At 59.7% G+C, this 20,876-nt stretch overlaps 1 protein-coding gene across 1 annotated transcript in view; it reads left to right on the top strand.

Annotated features, from left to right (window-relative positions):
* Positions 1–2,080: 2,080 nt before the first annotated feature.
* The window catches only part of PDXK (pyridoxal kinase), a 32,389-nt gene continuing 13,593 nt past the window's right edge, over positions 2,081–20,876 (top strand). The window contains exons 1-4 of the mRNA XM_036099001.2: positions 2,081–2,307; positions 13,420–13,474; positions 19,403–19,507; positions 20,091–20,174. Of these exons, the coding sequence (XP_035954894.1) occupies positions 2,221–2,307; positions 13,420–13,474; positions 19,403–19,507; positions 20,091–20,174 (331 nt within the window). The 5' untranslated portion in view covers positions 2,081–2,220. The remainder of the gene's footprint in view (positions 2,308–13,419; positions 13,475–19,402; positions 19,508–20,090; positions 20,175–20,876) is intronic.

The following is a 20,876-nucleotide window of genomic DNA, read 5'->3' as shown; positions in this document are numbered from 1 at the left end:
AATAACCAGGACACAGAGGTGCACAGGCACCTGGCTCCGGGGGTCCCCAGAGAGACAGGCTCGGCCACAAATTCTCTCGGTTCCCTCAGTTCTTTCTCAGTGAACCACCTTCTGGGAACCTCCTGGACCCCACTCACTTGCCTCTCCAGCCACCCTCCCCCCAAGGGACCTGGCAGTCAGCTGACTCTTCCTAATCAGCTAAGAGCGACCCTGCAGGGCATTTGCTCTGTGCTGGGGACTGAGTTCTCTCCCAGGAAGGGCGGGTCTGCCTTGGAAGGATGGGGTGGGGGTGGGGGGCGTCCTGAGGGGCTCTGCGGCCCTCCCCCACCCCGACACAGTGGTGAGGCAGCCCATCCATCATCTGGCTGGCCAGGTCTGCGAGTATCTTTTCAATAGACTGGTGGTTTCTGAGGGTCTTCACTATCTGAGTCCTCAGGAAGGAGGTTTGTTTGTGGACTGATACTTAGCAGCAACAGTGCTCATAAAATACCCTTTATCTGCCCAACCTGCGTGGTCCCAGAAGCACCTGTAGAGTTGAAAGAGCGCCCCGGTGGCCGGGCTCAGTGAAGTGGGACAGGACTGGGCCTTGGCTAGTTTACCAGCTTCTCCAGGTGACTCTCCCATGACTAGCTTGGGACCCAGGGGTGCACTGGGAGTGAGGATCTTTCCAAAGCCCAATGAAAAGTGAACTCACCAAAATGTCATGCCCAGGGTTTTGACCTCCACCTGGGCCCTCTGTCAGGAAGAGGGTATCAGAGCCTGGGGTCCAGGAGGCCTGTCAGCCTCTTCCCCCCCTAGTGCTCTGGATTTACCTGGGCTGAAGGTGTGAGGGGGGTGTGGATGAAGAAGGGGGAGGGTGCTTATGAGGTTTGTCCAGAAAAGCAGAGGGACATGAGGTGAGAGATCTAGGTGGGGAGCGGTGAGATCAGGGACAGAGACAGATTCATCAGGCCCTCCTAAGAGCCAAGGGCAGCTGACCTCACAGAGCAGGACAGAGAGAAGGCAGTGAGGACAGTGGCTAGCGCTCCTGGCCCCTGCGGTCCACAGGGCTCTCACCCAGCAACACCTGTCACTGCTTCTGTAACCTCTGGTTTCTCTTCCTGTTTCCTCCTGGGTGAAACTGGGTGAACCTCTACCATATTAGAGGATTTCCAATGTGTTAATGCCGGAAATGGGCTTAGCACATAGTAAGCACTCAGTGTTAGCTATTATTATTAATTAGGATGTACTTCCTCTTGAAAAGCGGGACAGCTAAGGCATTGCCCTCCTTCCTGTCTATGCCCGCACTCGCCAGCACCGCATCAGCCTTCACCCCAGGATAGAGAGGTTTAAACACAAGCAGCCAAGGGACCCACATCACCCAGTCCTAAAGTGTGAAGCCCTGGGGGCAGCTCGGGAAACTCAAGGGGGAACCCAAGGAATGCCTCAGCCCCGCGGAGGTGGGAGTGGGAGGTGAAGGGCGGGGGAGTGACTGCTGGGGAGTGGGGGGACGGGACTCGTGCTTAATGGTGGGCTCTGAAGGTGGAGCTGGGGCGGGCGGTGGTGCGTGGACACCCGGCACCCTGCAGCAGGAGGGTCGGCCACGTGTCCAGGGCTGGGGGGGACCGGGCGCCTCGGGGTCCCCAAGGGTGTCATGGCACCGCGGAGATGTCCTACCCCCAGGCCTCTGCGGGGGTGGGGGGTGGGGACGGCACGACCGGCCGCTCCTTGTCCCCTAGACGGGCGCCCCGGGAGGGCAGGGCCGGCGCCGGTCCGCGCGGTGGCCGGAGGGGCGGCCCCTGGCGCTGCGGGGGGTTCGCCGGTCCTGACGCCCCTGGGATGGGGAGCGGGCACTGCGGGGCGGGCGACTCCCGCGGCGCGGGCCGTCCAAGTCGCACGCGCTCCGGGTCAGAGGCCCGCGGACCTCGGACAGTGAATGAGCGACGCGACGGTGCCCCGGCCGGTGGGCCGAGAACCACCCCCACCCCGCCGCCCGGGCCCAACGCGGCGCGGCTCCGGCTTTCCCGGTCCCGGGGCGGGCGGGCTGGGGGCGGGGCTGCCCGGAAGCCCCGCCCCCACCCGGCGCCGAGCGGGACCGGCGGTTCCCGGCCGCGCTGAGGTCACAAGGAGGCGGCCTGGCGCCCGAGCCGAGCGCCTGCGCCGAACGGAGCCGAGCGGAACCCAGCGAGAGGGGGACACGCGGACGCCCGCTCGGCCCCGCGCCGCCGCGGCAGGCCCGGCATGGAGGAGGAGTGCCGGGTGCTCTCCATCCAGAGCCACGTCGTCCGCGGCTACGTGGGCAACCGGGCGGCCACGTTCCCGCTGCAGGTAAGCGCCCACAGCCGGCCCGGCTTACGTAACCGGCCGGGGTCCCCGCGTGAGGGCCCGCGGCGGGGCGCCCGCCGCCGAGCCCCGTGACCTTGGCCCGGCCAGCGCTCCGCCGCTGCGGGAGCACCGGGGGCCCCTGCGCGGGGCGGGCGCCCGCCGAGCCTCAGGCCGCCGCGCGGGAGCTGTGGCGCACTCGCCACCCGCGCCCCTGCCTGCTGCGGGCGGCCGGGGGCTCCCTGCAGACGTGAGAATGCGGCGGGCTGCCTCCTGCCCCTGCCCCGGGGGCGCAGGACCAGGGAGGGAAGGCAGGTGTTTGCAGTGCTCACCTGCTGGGAGGGGGAGGAGCGAGCTCGCGGACTCTGGCTCCCGGGGGGCTAGGGTGGGTCCCAGCTTCTGGGAGGTGGTCGCCAGAGAGGCGGGTGGGGCAGAGAAGGCCTCCCTGCAAGGGTTGGCTCTGAAGAAGAAAAGCCCAGAGACCGATTCAGGCCCGTACCCTTTTGGCTTTAGAAGCTGCGTTTCAAATGTTTTATAGCCTCTACTTAATGGTGGGCTTCCCTCCCTCCTCTCCTGCCGGTCCTTAATGGGTCTCCCAGGCCAGGTACCCACTGCTTCCTGCTGCAGCCCCAAGGTTATGGCTGGATGGCCCTTGGAGGGGCAGAAGGAGGCCTGGATGCGGTGGGCATGAAAGCCAGAGGCCAGAGGCAATACCAGGGTGATGGGCACTTCCCTGCCTTGTCTGCCCAGCAGGAGTGCTGGGTGGCCACGGCAAGGTCGTGGCTCTCCTGGACTAGCCACCTTTGGCCTGTTGTCCCTGGCCTGCACCCTCCGGGGCAGGAAGCAGGTGTGGCTGGGCCACTGCGTGCCCCTTGCTCCTTGGAGTAGGGTGGATTGTGCAGGCAGGGTCACTGGAGTGGTCCTGTGCTTGGGGAGAAAGGTGCAGGGTCTCTGAAGCAGGGGCCCACCTGGAAGGCAGGACCAGGCAGGGCTCTTGAGAACAGCTTCAGCCTGCTGTCCCAGTGGCAGGAGCAGCCCTCGCCCTTCTTGGCCAGGGAGCCATGGGAGCTACCCTTGGCAGAGGTGTGCAGGGCCCCTGCTGGCTTCCCTGTGTCCTGTGCCCAGTCCCTCCTCCCTGTCCATCCACACCCACTCTCCTCTTTCTCCCTGCACTGGGCACACCGTTCCCCTCCTCGGCTCACCTGGGTCCTCCAGGGATGCACCCTTGTTCCTTCCAGGCATGTTCTGAACTTCCACACCAAAGTGCCTCTTAAGGTTGAGCTACGGTTCTTACCTGGGGTTTCGCTAGTGCCTGGCATCCTTACCTGTGTGCTGGGGCTGTGGGACACAGGCTGGGGGCAAGGGTGATGGTCATGTCATCTCCTTCTACCTGTCGTGGGGCGTGGAGGGGCTCTTGCCTCTGATTTGACCCATCCCGGCACTTCCTTCTAGGGTTGTGAGGCCCAGGAGGAGTATGGCAGGGTAGTCTCCGAAAGCAGGGGGCCATCTTCCACACTGAGCTCAGTTGCTTCATCTGTAGAATGGGCATGATGCCTACTCCCAAGTTGTTTTAGGGCCAGGGGAGATGGGTGTGTGAACATCTCTTGGAGTTGCTGGCTACTGAATGAGGTGGGTCGGCATGCCCGGGGCGCTGTGCTCACCCACCACCATGCAGGAGGACCAGACAGGAAGGTAGGGCTGGGTGGCACGTAAGTGTGCCTGGGGCATCTTGTGGAGACTGGGACCTCTGCCAGGAGGGGATGTGGGTTGGGTTTTCAGTTACTTATCTATGTGTGTTTTTTGCCCTAATTTCCTCCTCTTTCTCCTAATTACCAGAATAAGATACAGGGTCGGGGGATGGAGAGGGCTGAGGAGGGGAGAAGGCCAGGGGTGGTGGTCCTCCAAACATGCTCGCCCCAAGCTGGACCCCAAACAGGGCAATGTCCGTGTGTTCGGGCGGCTGTAACAAAGTACCGCAGGCCGGGCAGCTCAAACAGCAGGTGTTTACGGTCCCTCAATTCTGGAGGCTGGAGTCCAAGATCAAGGTGTCAGCACGGCGGTGTCTGCGTGGCGTGTGGATGCTGTGTTCACCTGGTTCCTCTGTGTGTGTCTGTGACCTGATCTCATAGGGACACCGGTCAGATTGCATCGGAGCACCTGGTGACCTTGTTCTACCTTAATTACCTCTTTAAAGATCCTGTCTTCAAATACAGTCACATTCTGAGGTGCTGGGGGCCAGGGTTTCAACATAGGAATTTGGGGAACACAATTCAGCCCACAAAGAGAACAATTTCCAGAAATTTCTTAGTTCACTGGACACACTTAGTGCTTCCTTGAGCAGAGTCTAGATTTCTTATCAGCCTGCAAATGCTTGTTTTGGCCCCGGTTGCTTAGCTCTGGGAGGATCAAACAGTTAATACTGCAGGGTGCTCCACAGGGTCCCATGTGGGCGTTTTGCTCCCCACCCCTCCACCCCCATCTGTGCACCTCTGGAGCAGAGCCAGGCAGTGAGAGGGGTGGGGATGGCTGCCGAATGACCTCGGACCAGCCTTAGCGCAGGACGGGCTGGGTTGGACAGAGCCCGGAATAGGCTTGGAGGCCCGCACTTGCACGTTCCAGCAGGGGTCCTGAAGGGAATCATCCTGGATCGCCCAGAGTTGTGCTCAGTGGGGAGTATGTTCTCAATTTGGCCGATCCGGTAGAGCTGGACTAAGGCATGCTTGTGCACGCAGCTGAGTGTGGGAAGAGAACTTAGCAAGGGCAGCAGGAGGTGGGCCCTGGCTGGGCCCCACAGATTCGGAGAGACCGGAGAAGCCCCTGTGGGCACTGGCCCACTGTCCCTTTGTCTTGGAGTTCGGCTCAGGGACGGGGCGCTGCCGGCTGAGGCTTTCCAAGCCTCATGTGCACAGTGAGAACAGTACTCCTGGCAGTCAGCGGGGGCCCGGCTCCCGGGGCACTGCCCAGACGGAGCTCTGCCGGGGGTGCCGGGGGGCCCGTTCCTGGGGTGCTCCCGCCGCTCCACCGTGAGTGTGTCTGTGGCGCAGACGTGTGCTGGCTGGAGGCCTGCGAGGCTGGGCTTCAGGGCCCTGGTTCCCAAACTGCTTCTTGCCAGGTCCCCAAAGCGCACTGCTTGCCGTCTCAGGCAGGCAGCCCATGAGCAGCCGCCCTCCCTGGGCAGAGAAAAATGTCAGATGAAACACAGAGGAGCAGAACCTTGACCCTGTTTTTGAATTTTGTTTTCAGGCCGAGTCCAAAGTATATTCTAGTGACTGGTGACAGAGGAAGTAGAACGTCGGGCGGGATGACCCCATGTTTGCAGAGCAAGGAGAGTAAGGGCATGGTCTTCATGGCCCTGTCCGTGGAGAGAGGGCTGCCAGGTCAAGGCCAGACAGGCCGACGATGCGTCGGGGGCGCCTCCCTGTGCACGGCTGGGCCTTCCTGCTGCTCTGGCCTTAGATTCTGGGGCCGGGAAAGAGCAGGGAAGGGTGAGGTGGGGTGAGATGAAGTGCAGCCCGGCGCCTGTTGCCTCCCACACCAGACACTGGTGGGACTGCCTCCTCTCGGAAATTGGAAACCTAACGTTCTCCCGGGCTGGGAGGTGCGGTCCGAGCGAGCCGGCTGCGTGTGTGTCGGCACGTTGGATCGGCAGCGCCTGCCGTGGGGAGCGGAGGTCCCGGAACCCCCCAGGCAGCCGCACCACCTGCTTCTGAGCTATCGTGGTGAAGGTACAGCGGATCCGCCATCCGTGGGGTGGTGTGAGTGTCCCGGGGCCACTCTCCCAAGTGTTGCAGACTGGGGGGATTAAAACCACAGAGATCCTCTCGCCGCGCTGGGGGCCAGAAGCTGAAGTCAGGGTGTTGGTGGAGCCGCATGTCATCTGAGGGCTCCAGGGGAGGAGCCTTCCTTGCCATGGACAGGTGGGATCTCTGTGCTGGGCTGGGGGCATCACTGGAGGGTCACAGTGGAGAGGTGCAGCCTTGAAAGGTCACCTCCAGTAGCCTTGAGAATCTGACTTGGGCTTTTGCCTAAAACCCACTTAAATCCCATGTCAGGATCTCCGTGGCGGTGTGGGGGTGGCGGGGAGTCGTTTATTTCCAGCTTTTCACTTTCAAGAACCCCTGGAGCCTCAAGGTGGCCTTCTTCAGAGGAAGATCTTTACATTTTTTCCTTAGCACTCCTAGGATAGAAGGGCCTCGTGCAGCAGAACTACATTTGGTAAGAATGTCACCCTGCCCCCTTTAAAAGACATGGTTTTTGCCTTAATGTTTTTCCTGGTGATGCCCATGTTGGCAAACAGTGCAAGACCGCTGACACATGGACATTCACATCCTTGGAGGTGGTGTGTTGGGTTTGGAACATGTCCAAGCGTGTTCTGGAATGTTCCTTGTGCTCCAGGACACGTAGCTCTGCTTGCTTCACTTCCTGCCAGTTGTAATGATTCCTTTGCCCCAGCCTCTGGAAGTCCCCGGGCTGGTCGGGGCTGTGCCAGTCCTGCAACCTAGGTGTTGCTTTTGCTGTTTCCCCAAGAAGGTCCAGAATTGCTTAATTTCTTGATTTCCTAACTCTCTTTCTTGGTTTGGGACTAAGGTTTCTGTTCCTCTTCGCTTGTCATGGAGAAAGCAAGAACTTAATTGGTCCCATTTTCTGATCTTTTCCCTGCCGTGTCTGCATGCGTGTGCGTGTGTGTGTGTGTTGTGTGCGCTGTCCTCTGAGTGGGGCCCTGTCTCCTGTCTAAGTGACTGTCCTCACAGGGGTCTGGGGTAGCACTGTGCCCTGTGGAAGGGAGTGTGTGTCCGTGCGCAGGGGGCTTACATGACGCGGGGGCCGTCGGCTTTGTGGCTCACCGGCTTGGCCATGCCCGGGGCACGCCTCCGTGGAACTTCTGAAGTAGAACCAGCCCGTTCTGCTCACACAGCTATGTGGAAGAGTGACACCGAGGAACAGAATAAATGATGGAGTTTCTCAAGAAAAAAGGAGGCCGGTGTGGGGCCCCGGGCCATGTGGTAGCATCACGTGGTTGGCCCAGGGGGGCAATGCCTCTCTTCCCTGCCCACCCAAAGCAGCCGCCCTGTTCCCTGTCCATACCAGGTGCTGCCTGGAGACCCCTTCTCTTAGGGCATTGTAGTGCAGCCCAGCCCCCAGCAGAACCCGACCGCTAGCACACGGACCCTGTGCAGGCCTGGCAGGGGGGCATGGGGTGTGCTGCGAGCAGCGTGGGGGTCCGGGGCTGTGACAGCTGAGGCGGAGGCGCACACATGGGCAGAGGGCCGTGGGAATGCAGGTGAGCTGCAGGCCGCTTCAGGGATGGAGGGCTGTTTCCAGTAGGAGTTCCTGTTGGAGGTCAGAGGACAGTGGACGTGGGTAGAGCTGAACTGCGGGGCTGAGTAGTCACAGGAGGTGGGCAGGACAGCGGGCACTCAGCCCCGAGGCTGATCAGGATGCCCTCAGTCACATGACACTCTGGTGTCCCCTCTTTCCTAATTCTGATTTCCTGTAGAAGCAGCTCCAGGTCTTGCAAAACAAGCCATAGTGAGGATTCTTGAAGACAGTGACCCCCCTCCCCCAGAGGAACCGGGGTGATCTGGGCAGGATGTGCTGGAATATTCCAGAGCTTCCCCACTCCTGCTGTTCTGAGTGCTCTGCATCCCTGCGAGGGCGGATCGCCTGCCGAGCTGCTGAGTTAATGACCGTGTCTTGCGTGGCTGTCAGCAGAGTGTGTTGATGATGCGGCAGTGAGGGGGATCTGGCTGCAGAGAACATGCGTCACCCGCCCAGGGCCCCTCCCCCTCCCCAGGGGCTGGCTGGGGAGAGGGAGCGTGCCTTGTTGTGGGGGCTGCTTGCCCAAGGCTCCGGGTTTTTTCTGAATGGGAGTGGGCTTGCTGGTGGAGCCCGAGGCCGGGGCTTTGGCCATGCCAGCCTTCATCCTGAGGCTCAGGGGATGGTGGACGCGTCCTAGGGGCTCACGGTTGGTGGGGCGCCCCAGAACCCTAAACCACCACCAAGTCCGGGTGCTGCAGCAGAGGCTGAGAAGGCAAGGATCTGCACAAGGTCTCGGGGGCTTGAGAGAAAGGTAGTCTACGTTCAGGACATCTGCTCACAGAGACATAGGGGTTTCAGAGCTTTTGCGGGGGTCAGAACGTGGGCAGCAGCTCTGCAGCCAAAATGTGGAATCATGGCGTGCTGGGACACGCAGCCGGGGGGTCTGCGGGCTGGGGTTTCACGGGTACACCTGGGGGCTGGGGGGGTGGTGAGGACCATCACGCAGGCCTGCACTAGGCGGTGCAAACAGAGATGAGGCTGCCAGCCTGGCGGTGCTGGGAGGAGGGGACTCTGCTTGGGGGCGGGGAGCAGCAAGAGTGGGTGGGGGCCGTGTTCCCCCTCCTGTGGCAAGGCTTTTCTTCAGCTGTCCTTCCTGGGCCGAACAGCATTTCTTCCTCTTTTTCTTTCTTGAATTATCTTTTGCATCTTTTCACCGTGTGCTCCTGGTGCGCTCGTAGATGTTTAAAAAGTGGGGGGTGGCGGAGGCTGATTCCTGTGTGTGTGCCCGTTTCCATGGTGACCGCACACTGCCCGGGCCGTGGAAGAGGTGTGTGCACGGTGGCCTCCGTTATGGGGGATCCTGCCAGAGTCCAGTCGCTCAGGAGTGAGCTCATCATAAGAGGTGGTCAAGTAATTAGGGAGGGCTGAGGCTAGGCGAGTTGTTACATTTGTTTTTCATATGATTCCTGTAAGTTTTGTGATTCCGGCTTTAGTAACAGTGGGGCTTTAGTGACAGTTCCACGTAAGACAGTCTTGCACTCCTTCCCTCCTCCAGAGGCTGATACCCCTTCTGCTCCCCCACCCAAACACCTGCTTCCACAGCGCACCTGTAATGAGAGTGGACTCCACGGGGTGATCTCCCTGGGGCCCCAGTCCGTGATCGCGGGAGAGTGATCCCCCTCCGCGGTGCCACCCACACTCAAATGGGGTTGTGCGGGGTGGGCACGGTCACTGGGGCTGTCTTTAGGATCCCGTGTCCCCAGGGGCTGTGGGCTCCAAGGTTCACCATGGAACGATGTGACTCTCACCCACGAGAATACACAGACAGGCAGTGCCGTCCCATAAGTTGGCCCGATACGGGGCAGTCTTGTCCATCCGCGGAGCCCACGGGGCACGAGGGACTGTTCCCATGGAATGGGACTCATGCGAAGTCTGTCCGGGGACAGGAGTTTGGATGTGCGCCGCACACAGAGCAGACGGTGAGCGTGGCTGGGGAGAACCCAGGCCACCCACCCCAACGCTCACCGTGCGTCCGGGACACTGCAACGGACTCCTGGACCAAGAATCAGTGTGTGTGGCTCCCCCCGGGGCGGGGGAAGAGGCGGGGGCAGCAGGGTTCCGTCCAGAAGTGGGGACCAGAGCAGTTATCTCCACAGAGGATTTATTAGGTATTAACCAGGCACCACTGTCCCCCGCTTTCCGGAAATTCACAGTAGCCACTTCACTTGTACAAACGGCCCACATGGCTACCTCTTTACGCTAACCGGGGGAAACCTGGAGAGGATTTTTGCTTTTATGGAAAAACCATTACTGTACCAACGCAGGCCCTTCATTAAAACGGAATGGAGCAATGTGAACTTCTGGAAAGCATGGGGTGCCCCTCACTTTCGGCTGCTTTGTCTTGCCCCAGGTTCCCGAGGGCCGCCTGCTTTCGGAAAGCGCGGGAAACCTGCATCCCGAGCCGCGGGGTCCTCGTGGAGGCACCTGCGCGCCCCCGCACCTGGCACCTTCCGGAAGCAGCTGTGCGGCCAGCGGGAAGCTGGGAGGGGCGCTGGGCCCGCAGGGGCGTGTGGGGAGGGGCTCTGCCTGGGTGCGAGCCCACAGGGGGCCCCGCCGGTTGAGGGGTGGAGGGTGCAGCCCACTGGACGGGGCGCGGCCGCTGCGGCACCTGCTTGCTGGGTAGTCGGCCGCGCCTGCGCAGTGGCGTGCCCGCGGGGGGGCGGGGGGGCGGGGGGGGGCCGTGCGCTGAGTAATAAGCCGCGTCCGCTGCCGCTGTTGAAGTGGAGAAGCGGGCCCTGGCCCGGGGCTCAGCTCACTGTCGTTCAGGAGCGCGAAATAGGGACTTCGTTCTCCGATCGGTTTGCCAGCTTCAAAGGATTAATTATCTACACGTCCAAAAGCACTGGAGCAGGATATTTTGGCAGGGGGTTCGGGATTTGTGTCATGGTCGCTTCAGAGCTGTTTCTTTAGACTTGATGAGAATCCTAAGGGATTTGAAGCGGCGCTGGCTGAAGCTGGGGGCAGGAGTCTGTGCATCGGGCAGGCAAATCTGCAAAGGGCCGGTTTTAACTGTAGTTTAACGAGACTGGCGATTTGTGTTTTATTTAAGTTCTGATAATATCCGCTTGAATATTTTGGAGAGGCTTGTTCGATAGAGATCACAGGTGTGTAGCTCAGTGAACGATCACAGAGGGAGCTCGCCTGTGGGCCCCCCCCCCCCCCGCCCCGGGCAGCGGGGAGTGTGAGCAGCACCCAGACGTCCACTCCCCACACCCAGCTGCCCGAGCAGCCTCTCCAGACCACCAGAGCAGTGGGGCCTATCTCTGAAGGTTCAGGGGAGACTTGGAGGGTGGGCTGGGTGGTGTTGGGGTGAGTAGGGGAAGAGGCTGGGAAGTCATTGGTGTGCAGGAGAGGGAGGGGACGGCCAGGGACTGGCCACCCACGGCCCTTGGGTTCCTGTTCTCCTTGTCTCTCCCACACACCCGCCAGTCTTTCTCCTTGCATCTCTCCACCCCTCCTGCTGTCTCCTTCTCTGGCATATTCCGCGGGACACCGGCCCACCCCATGAGGCCCCTCTGTAGGAACTGAGGTTTCAGTGTCCCTGTGCCCTATGGACTATCTGTCTCCGAAGTTTGTTGAAATCTCTCACCCACGTCCCCTGTCCTGTCCTTGTGGACCAGTGTCATAAAAGGCTCCTTTGTTCTTTCTCATTTTCCTGGGGTTGGGGAGGGAGAAGAGTCCAAAAGTCAGCAGGCTGCGTGAACCCGACGGCATTTGGTTTATGGGGGTGTTAACACTGAGGCCTGCTTCCCCTCCTTCCCCTCCTTCCCCTCCTTCCCCTGGGGTCACACCCACTCTTCCATCAGCAGCTGGGCTCATGGGGCTCTGACGTCCCACACCCCCGCCGGCGGCTGTCCTGGCCCTTCTGTGGGTGCCTCCTGGTGTTCCACTGCTTGGGTGTGGCTTGTGTGGTTGGGGTCTCCCGGCGACCCGTGGGCGGCCTCAGCTTCTCAGTCCTCAGGTGTGAACTGAGACCTGGCCGGGGTGGGAGGGAGTAGAGGGGAGGCGCCATGCCCACTGGGGTCTGGAGCAGGGGGCCAGTGAGACAGACACCAGGGGAGGTGTGGCACATGTGTCAGCAGATACTCATTAGGCCCTGCTCTGTCCCCACGTGTCCTGAAGAACAGGCTCGTGCCCTCCTGGAGCCCCTGCCCGTCCCAGGGGCAGCTGTGCGGGCATGGTGGGACTGGGGGCCACAGAGGGGGCGGGCGTGGTGGGGCTGGGGGCACTGACGAGAGGTGAGGAGACAGGATCCTTCCAGGCTGACGGGCCGGCCCCTCGCTGCCCTCACGCAGGCGGGTGCTGGCTGCTGGCATGGGCCCAGTGCCAACCCCAGAGGGAGCTGTGCAACAGACGCCTTTCTGTCGTGACATGGTTTCACATGGCTCCAGAGTCAGGGCTGGCCACGAGCCCGTTTGGACTCGAGTATCCCACAGACAGGTTGTGGTTGGAGCCCGTGTGTGAGCCCCGACCCCCCCCCCCGCCCCGCCTGCCTCATTCACACAGGGCTGGGGGGCACAGAAGGAAGGCCTGAGTGAGGGCAGCCCTGTGCCGATCGCCCCGGGGCCCCACCCCTTGCTCTCGTAGGGGGCCTGCCTGGTTCCCACGGGTCTGGAGGACTTGGGCAGGCCCTGGTACGCCGCTCACGCTGATGAGGCTTTGGTTTGCTCCTGGGTGTTCGGGCCTCCCCTTGTGGTGGCTGGCAGCTCACGGCTTTACCCTCACCCCGAGCCCCAGAGGCCTTGTGCAGTACTGGGCAGACTTCCTCAGGCAGCCGGCTCTGGGAGGGATGAGGAGGGACACAGTGGATGCTCCGAGAGCTGTCAAGGGTCCGTGTAGCAGGGCCCTGGTCCTGGGTCTGTCTGCAATGAGGCCAGCCAGGGCCAGCCGGGAAGGTCAGGTGGAAGAGGCCAGTGGGGCCTGGCAGGGACCCCGGGCCAGAGTAGGACACGAAGGCCGAGGGCTGGGCTGGGCAGCGTCCTGATGCCCACCACCTCTGACGGCCAGGGATCATGGGAAGGGCCCCACAGATAATGTGGCTCGTCCCCCAGGGGGCTCCGCAGCCGTCTTGTTGCCTGAGTGAATCCATACCTGCCTGTTAAATGTGGAGAAACGGGAAAGGTGAGCAAAAGGAAAGATCGCCCTGGGATTTGCCACTTCACTGGCAAACAACTGTCCACACTGGCTTGGGGGGGAGGCATCTGGGCCATTTGCGACATAACCTTTCTTCCCCTTCATTGAAGGAGGAGCTCTTACTTTCTATGAGCTTCCTTTTTAACCCCGTGGCACCTGGAACCTGCGTGCAGTCACCTCCCTGTGCGGTGAGGCGCGTGCCTAGCTGTGCTGCAGCCACAGGGTGTCCACCAGCCCCCCAGGCCAGGTCGGCTGGCTCCGCACTGAGGTCCCGCCTTGCAGCCAGCGGGCCGGGGCTGAAGTGCCCCGGAGGCTCGAGAGCCAGGCTCCTGGGGACGGAGTGGCCAGCCGTGTCGTCCAGCAGGGAGCCCTTGGCCCTGCCCCCCCCAGAGGGGTGGTGGCCTCAAACCCACGTTCTCGAAACAAAGAGGGCCTCACAGCCCTCTCTCTGTGTCTGAACAGATGGACGCCTCGCTGTCTTGCACTTCCAAGCGTTTTTGCTTGGCAGGACTTCCAAGGCTTGGCCCTCCAAGCTGGTGGCTCCCCGACATGCTTCCAAACGCAGCCCCTCACCAGACACGCATGGCTGAACCCCGCTCAGGGAGAGCCTCCTGCCTGCCCCCGGGGTCCTGGCTCTCTCTCACCTGGTCCTTCTCTGTCTCGCAGGTTTTGGGATTTGAGATTGACGCGCTGAACTCTGTCCAGTTCTCCAACCACACAGGTAAGGCGTTGTTGGCCCGAGCAGTCACCGGAAAGCGGAGTGTGGGCCGGAGAAAGGGCCTTTAGAAATCTGGGGGCCCCACCCCTCATCTCACGGTCAGGAGGTGGAGCCGAGGGGCTGCCCGGCCCGTGAGGGGCGGAGGGGGCTGGGTTGGCCCGGCCTTGGGTGTGGATGCTGCATTTGAATCTCAGCCCGGTTGCTTGAAGCTGAGTGACCCGGGGCAGGTTGGGGGAGCCTCCCGGCACCTCAGTCTCCTCTGTGAAACAGGGACCTGCTCCTAGCTCCTGCTGCGGGGCCGAGCCCCCTTCCAGGTGACCGCGGGCCGTGAGCGGGGCCCCGCGTGTGCACGTGCCGCTGGTCGACGGCGGAAGGAGGTCCTGATTCTCTCTGTTAAAAACCAGCACCTCGGAAACTCACGTGGTGTCGTCTGTCTCAGCTCAGGGGACACAAGGACACCTGTGCACAGAGGCTTTGAAACAGAACTGCGAACTCTGGGGCCCGTGAGGGACACTGCCCTCGGAAAGGTCCCGAGTTGTCGGGACAAGCGTCCCGAGCCCACTCCCCGCACCCCGACCCCACGGCCTCGGGAGCTGCCTCCCCTGTGACCCCACAGTGCTGCAGAGGCAGGGGCGTGAGGCCACTCCCTTCCTGGAAACACCCCAACATCACGTCTCCTGAAGTTGCTCTGAAGGCAGACAGAACCCCGGGAGCACAGAGCGTCCTGGAGAGCGCCGGCAGGGTGTGCGGGTGGGTGCCTGGGCCTCAGCCCGCACGCTTAGGAAGGATAACCTGAAGCTCGCTGGTGTGGCTTTTCTCGGAAGGGATGGGATATCGTGAGTCATGAACTGAGGGGAAGAATGACATTTGGGATTCAGAAGAAAACAGTTCTCACCGAAAGCCCTTCCCTGCTTTTGCTTTGCCGAGGGTTCTTGCTGAGAAATTTGGAGAAGCCCTAAGAAGTTTAAGTCGATTCGGCGAACTTCCCTGAATCCCACAGGTTCTATTGGCTGTTTTAACCACCTTCCTTTTTGTTTGTTTAAGTAAATGAGCCAAACTGGCTTGGCCACTAAATGTTGGCATTAACTTCATTGCTAAATATCACATGGTGCTGTAATCAGCATCGGTTCAGTAGAAGCCAAGAAACTGCCACTGCGCTTTGCACAGATCCCAGGCTGAGGGAGGGGGCCTCAGGGGGCTTCAGGAGCACGCAGCTGCCTTCTGGGCTCCCACAGAGCCTCTTCAGTTGGTGGTGGACCGACCATCCCGAGGGGTCCTCTGACCCTGACCCAGAAGGGGTGGATGAAGACCAGACCCCCGAGTGTGTGGAGCCCATGCAGGTGCAGGGGTAGTTAGGGCCAGAAGGGGATGGGGGCTTCCCGTCCAGTGGGGCCTACTCCTGCGGTTCCTGGCAGGGCCCCCACCCCAGCCTCTGGATGCCATGCAGTGCCTGCCTGGTCAGGGGACCCCTCAGGCAGTTCCTGGCCGGCAGTGACCCCGAGCACCCCCACTTGGGCTCAACAGGGCTGTCTATGCAGCCTGATCCCGAATCTCAGGGGGTCAGTCCTGGGCTTTGGACCCGGAAGTATTTAGGGTCTTTTTTTTTTTTTTATCTTTCTCTCTCTCTCTTTTTTTTTTCTAAAGATAGATGAAGAGTGTGCTTGTGAAGTCAGGGGGCGGGGCAGAGGGAGAGGAGAGAATCCTTTTTTTTTTTTAAAGATTTTAAGATTTTATATATTTATTTGAGAGAGAGCACAAGCAGGGGGAGGGGCAGAGGGAGAGAGAGAGAAGACTCCCCGCTGAGCACAGAGCCCGACACGGGGCTCGATCTCAACCCTGACACCATGACCTGAGCCGAAATCAAGATTTGGATGCTCAACCGACAGACTGGGTGCCCAGGTTTTTACCTTTTTATTTAATTTTTATTTTTTAAATTTTTTAAATAGATTTTATTTATTTATTGAGCGTGAGCAGAGGCAGAGGGAGAGAGAATCTCAAGCAGACTCCCCACTGAGTGCAGAGCCTGACGAGGGGCTCGATCCCATGACCCTGAGATCATGACCTGAACCGAAACCACGAGCCACTTCCGACTGCACCACCCAGGCGCCCCATTGCCTCTTTGTAAAAAGAACCGGGAGCACTCACTGTGAACAAGTACCCATTAAGGCCTGTGTATGCGGGGAGAAAGTCACTGCACCACCTGTCCCCACCCGTGAGCGTCCTTGCCCAGCACTGCGCTGCTCCGGCTGTCTGGCCAAGGCCTCGCTGTTGTGCTGTTCCCACCATGTGGTCCTACTGTGTGCTCGGTGCTTGGCTCACACCGTGCGTGACTGGCCAAGACATTTCAACCACATGCCGTCTTACCCTGCTCAACGAGCGGTCCTGTGGATTGCATGCGGGGACCCCTGAGCAATGCCTGGTCACTGCAGAGGCCTCTGAATGTGGCCGCCCACACTGCTTGTTTCCTGGGGTCGGGCCCGTGTAGGGGCACTTCCAGCAGCTCTGTTCCCAAGTACACAGTCCTGCGAGCTGTGATCCGCTCTTCCAGGTCAGAAAGCCCTTCTTGCTTTATTTTTTAAATTTTTTTTTAAGATTTTATTTATTCGAGGGGGAGAGAGAGAGAGAGCACACACAAGCAGGGGGAGCAGCAGAGGGAGAGGGAGAAGCAGGCTCCCCACTGAGCAGGGAGCCTGATGCGGGACTCGATCCCAGGACCCCGGATCATGACCTGAGCTGAAGGCAGACGCCTAATTGACTGAGCCACCCAGGCTCCCCTGACCTTTTTTTAAACAACACCTTTCTTATGATATTTATGTGCCATCAAGTTAATTCACCTGGTGAAGTGTGTAATTCGGTGGTTGTAGTACACTCACAGAGGGAACATTTTCACTGCTCCAGGAAACTGTACCAGAGTAACTCCCTGATCCTCACCATTGCCCCTCCTCCTGGCCGCTGGACCACTCATCTCTCATTCTCCTCGGATTTGCCCATTCTGGAGATTTCGTATAAACAGAATCATATGATAGGTGACCTTTGGTGTCTGACTTCTTCCACTGAGCCTCATGTTTTCCAGGCTCATCCGTGTGGTAGAGTGTTCCCGTGTGTCACTCCTGGTCATCGCTGAGTAATAGTCCGTCACAGTATGGACAGACCACACTTTGCTTCTCTGTCCATTTGTTGATGGGCACGGGTTTATGAATCATGGCTGTTAGGGATGCTGCTGGGGCACCCGGGTGGCTCAGTCGGTCGAGCATCTGAGTCTTGATTTTGGCTCAGGCCATGATCTCAGGGTCGTGAGATTGAGCCCCACGTCGGGCTCTGCACTCAGCACAGAGTCCACTTGAGATTCTCTCCCTCTGCCCCTTCCCCCCTCAAATAAACAAACAAATCTTTGGAAACAATGAATGCTGCTGTTGTGAACATCTTTGTGCACACGTTAGTGTTCTCCCGGTGGATAGACCCAGGAGCACACTTGCTGGATCGGATAGTAACTCTGTGTTTGATCGTGTGAACGACTGCCAGACTGTTCTCCACGCTGGCTGCGTCACATTTCGGCCCTACCTCGAAGTCTAAGAGCTCATCCTCTTCAGGACATCCTGTTTGACTTGTCTTTGTCTTTTGCATTCTAGCCAGCCTAGTGGTGCGAACGGAATCTGTTAAAAAATGAAATTCAACCAAGTAAATTTGCAGATCTAATTGGTTTTGTTAAATGATTCATGAGTTGGGCAGCATCCCATCTGGCAAGTAGAGGGGAGCTCAGTGAGCTGAACCGAAGAGAGGGTTTTATTTATTTATTTTTTTTATTTTTTAAAGATTTTATCCGTTTATTTGACAGAGAAAGACACAGCGAGAGAGAGAGAACACAAGCAGGGGGAGTGGGAGAGGGAGAAGCAGGCTTCCCGCCGAGCAGGGAGCCCGATGTGGGGCTCGATCCCAGGACCCTGGGATCATGACCTGAGCCGACACCAAGAGTCAGAGGTTCAACCGACAGCACCACCCAGGCGCCCCTGAAAGAAAGGTTTTTAAAGGCAGAGAGAGCATTAAAAAAAAAAGAAGAAGAAAAGAATGTACTAGCAGGGAATATCTTACTTGGGCAAGACTGCCCCTCTAAGGGGAGCAGGGAGGTCTATCAGCCAGTTTCCCAGGGTTTAAACGGCACTTTGCTTCAGTATTAAGTCTTGGTTTACCGACTTGGGGTCTTCACGTAAGTGACACCATTTGGGGCCTGTTTCTTCTAACAGAGCTCATTGTGGTTCAAGTCAGAAATGGCTGTAGATCAGGGCACCTGGGTGGCTCAGTCGTTAAGCGTCTGCCTTCGGCTCAGGTCATGATCCCAGGGTCCTGGGATCGAGTCCCGCATGGGGCCCCCTGCTCAGCAGGAAGCCTGCTTCTCCCCCTCGCTCTGCTACTCCCCCTGTTTGTGCTCTCTCTCTGTCAAATAAATAAATAAAATCTGTAAAAAAAAGAAAAAAAAGGCCATAGGTTGAGGCTGGAGAGGCTCCATCCTGGGTGAGCAGGCTTTCCGGTGTAGGGCTGGCACACTTTCCCTGTTAAGGGCCAGATAGTAACTACCTGGGGCTTGGCACCTTCTGTGTCCTCGCGGTGTGAAAGCAGCCAGAGACCACATGTAAAGGACAGGACGCAGCTAAGGTCCAAGAAAACTGGAGCTTTATTAACAGACACTGAAAATGGAATTTCATAGAATTCTCACAAGTCATAAAGTATTACTCGTTTTTCTCCCCAACCATGTGGAAACGTAAAAACTCCTTCTCAGCTTGGAGGCCATGCAAAAGCATGCAGCAGGCCAGGTTAGGCTCACGGGGCCTGGTTTGTTGACCCCTACTCTGGGTCCGCGTTTCTCGGGTTTGCTGTGGATAAGAATAGGCTGGGGCTTTGCTAAACCCGAGTGCCGGGCCCACCCCCAAAGACGGACTCACCTGGCTGGGCCTGGGCCTGAGAATCTGCATATGAGCTCCCAGGGGTGCTGGTGCTGCCAGTCTGAGAGACCCCGCTGGGGAGAGGAAGGGTGATGTGCTTTGGAGGAGGGAGGCTTTGGGAGCTCAAGGGTCAGAGGGACATTCCTAGGGGTTAAGGATAGCCACAGTGTGCCAGGGGCCCCCAGGACCACCCCCAGACCTGGCAATTTGCTAGGGGACCTCCCAGGACTCAGCAGGAGCTAAATCAGCCCAGGGCAAGAGCTGGTGGGGAGAAGTGAGGCACCGGGCCCACACTCCAGAGCCACCAAGTTTTCATGGGTGAGCTGCGGGGTGTCTGTGGTGTGGCCCCAGCCCTCAGCCTCGTGGGCAGGGGTCCTCCTACGTGGCAGGGGGGTCCTCTAGGAGTCCCGTTGGCAGCATGCTCACTGCCTGTGTGCCTGGAGCGAGCACGGCACCCCGGGCACCTGGTAGGGCCGAGAACCCAGGTCACATCTGGCTCTTGGTCAGAGCTTGACCCGAGACCGGCTCCGGTTGCAGCGGAGTCTTGCGGGGCTGGGGTGGCGGGACGTGACGGGCCCTGCCTACCGAGCGTTCGGCCCGGATGGGGGATGTGCACAGCAGAGACTGGCAGAGCGAGCCCTCCACACACCCCACGCACCCCACAATTCAGGGAGAAGGCACACAGCTGCGTCTGGTGTGTCAGCACGCCAGCTTGGAGAGCTGAGCGTCCTTGTGGCGCCGGATCGGCTCCGGAGAGTGCGGGCGGTGGGAGGGGGACCCCTGGTGTCAGCAGGAAGAACTCTGGGGGCATACGAGCCAGGGGTGTTTGGGGGGGTCTCTGAGGCTGATGGTGTCAGGGCAGGGAGCCGCTGAAGCCCGGCATCTCGGGCCTCGCATCAGCCCCCGGGGAGAGCGCTGTCCCCTGGCGTCACCAAGCGATTGGGCCGCGGTGGGCCGTTGGGTGTCGGGCCTGGATGTTCTGCTCTCCCCACAGGCTATGCACACTGGAAGGGTCAAGTGCTGAACTCAGATGAGCTCCACGAGCTCTACGAGGGGCTGAAGCTGAACAGCGTGAATAAATATGACTACGTGCTCACGGGTGAGTCCGTGGGAGCTGGGTGCTGGTCCCTGTGTGCCTCGCTCTAGCGGGGGGTGGGCTCGGCCCTGGTCCCGGCCGCCTTCAAGGACGGATGGCCTTTGCCACCCGAGTGACCGCCAGGCCCCCGTAGCAGGACCTTGGGGGTCCCGGCCACATGGCGCTCACTCAGATGGGCCATGCCGTGTCACCACACTCCTGGGGCCATGTGGGGGACACGTGGGGATGAAAACACCTAGGTCAGCCACCTACTGCCACCTGCTGCCTTGGTTCCTTAGTCAAGTTTATGGTAAAAATATATATTTGTATTTATCTACGTAGTTAGAAGGGAACACGCTTATTGAAAATGGAAAAGACAACAGGGAAAGTGTTCCTTGTACACCTCTCACTCACAGCTTCTTCCATTCACTTAACACTTTTGGGAAATGCCTGGTGTCCCCTCAATGACTACAGACATTGGGGACACTTTGCGCCCTGCCCACCGTTCTCTGGAGCAGAATGGTTCTGGTGGCGCTTTCTCCTTGGGCGTGGTCAGTTGCTGTGAGCCTTCTGTTTTATGAGGGTTGCCCGGATTTCCCTCCCGAAGGTTACACGAGGGACAAGTCCTTCCTGGCCTCGGTGGTGGACATCGTGCAGGAGCTGAAGAAGCAGAACTCCAAGCTGGTGTATGGTGGGTGCTGGGCCATCACCTCCTCGGGCAGGGTGGACCTGCGGCCCTTGAATGGGTGGCTTGGCCTCCTTCCTTCTGGCGCCCCTCCTTCCCATTCTACCTCCCCCAGCCTGTAAGCTTTGAATGTGCTGGGCCTGCAGGGGTTTGTGCCTTCAGGGCTCTGGAAAGGCTTCAGGACGTCTTCACAGTGACCCTGGCGCCTGTGGGGACAGTTAAAGAGAAGTGGGTTGCATACGTGTGGTAATCCGTGTCCGCATGTGAAGGCTGGAGAGGCCAGACCCTGCGGTTGGGGTGTGTGTGGCCACTGTTGGCCCTAGAGAGGGCGGCGGAGGCTGTGGATGTCCCGGTGGGGCCTGTCTAGTGAGGGTGGACATGCCAGGTGGGGCCCAGCTGTGGAGGGCGAGGCTGAGGCGCGTGCCAGGCCTGTCTGTCCCTAGCCCCAGGCGGCCACACCAGCCCCTAGGGTGTCTGCCACCCAAAGGCCTCTCCTGCTAAGAGACATGGAAGATTCGGGTTACTGTCTCCCCCTGGGACTCAGACGTGCACATTCAGGGCTCTGCAGGGCCCTCCCACGTATGTGACACTTCCTACATCCAGGAGGGAACTCCAGTGGCCTGACGTGGGGGCCCCACCATCGAGAGCAGGAGCCGGGTTTGGGGGGCCCACGTTGCGCAGCCCCTTCCATCAGAGGCTCTGTGCAGC

The sequence above is a fragment of the Halichoerus grypus genome, chromosome 1 (genome assembly GCF_964656455.1).
Source record: "Halichoerus grypus chromosome 1, mHalGry1.hap1.1, whole genome shotgun sequence".
NCBI classification, from domain to species: domain Eukaryota; kingdom Metazoa; phylum Chordata; class Mammalia; order Carnivora; family Phocidae; genus Halichoerus; species Halichoerus grypus.
This window is presented reverse-complemented; position numbering and strand designations above follow the sequence as displayed.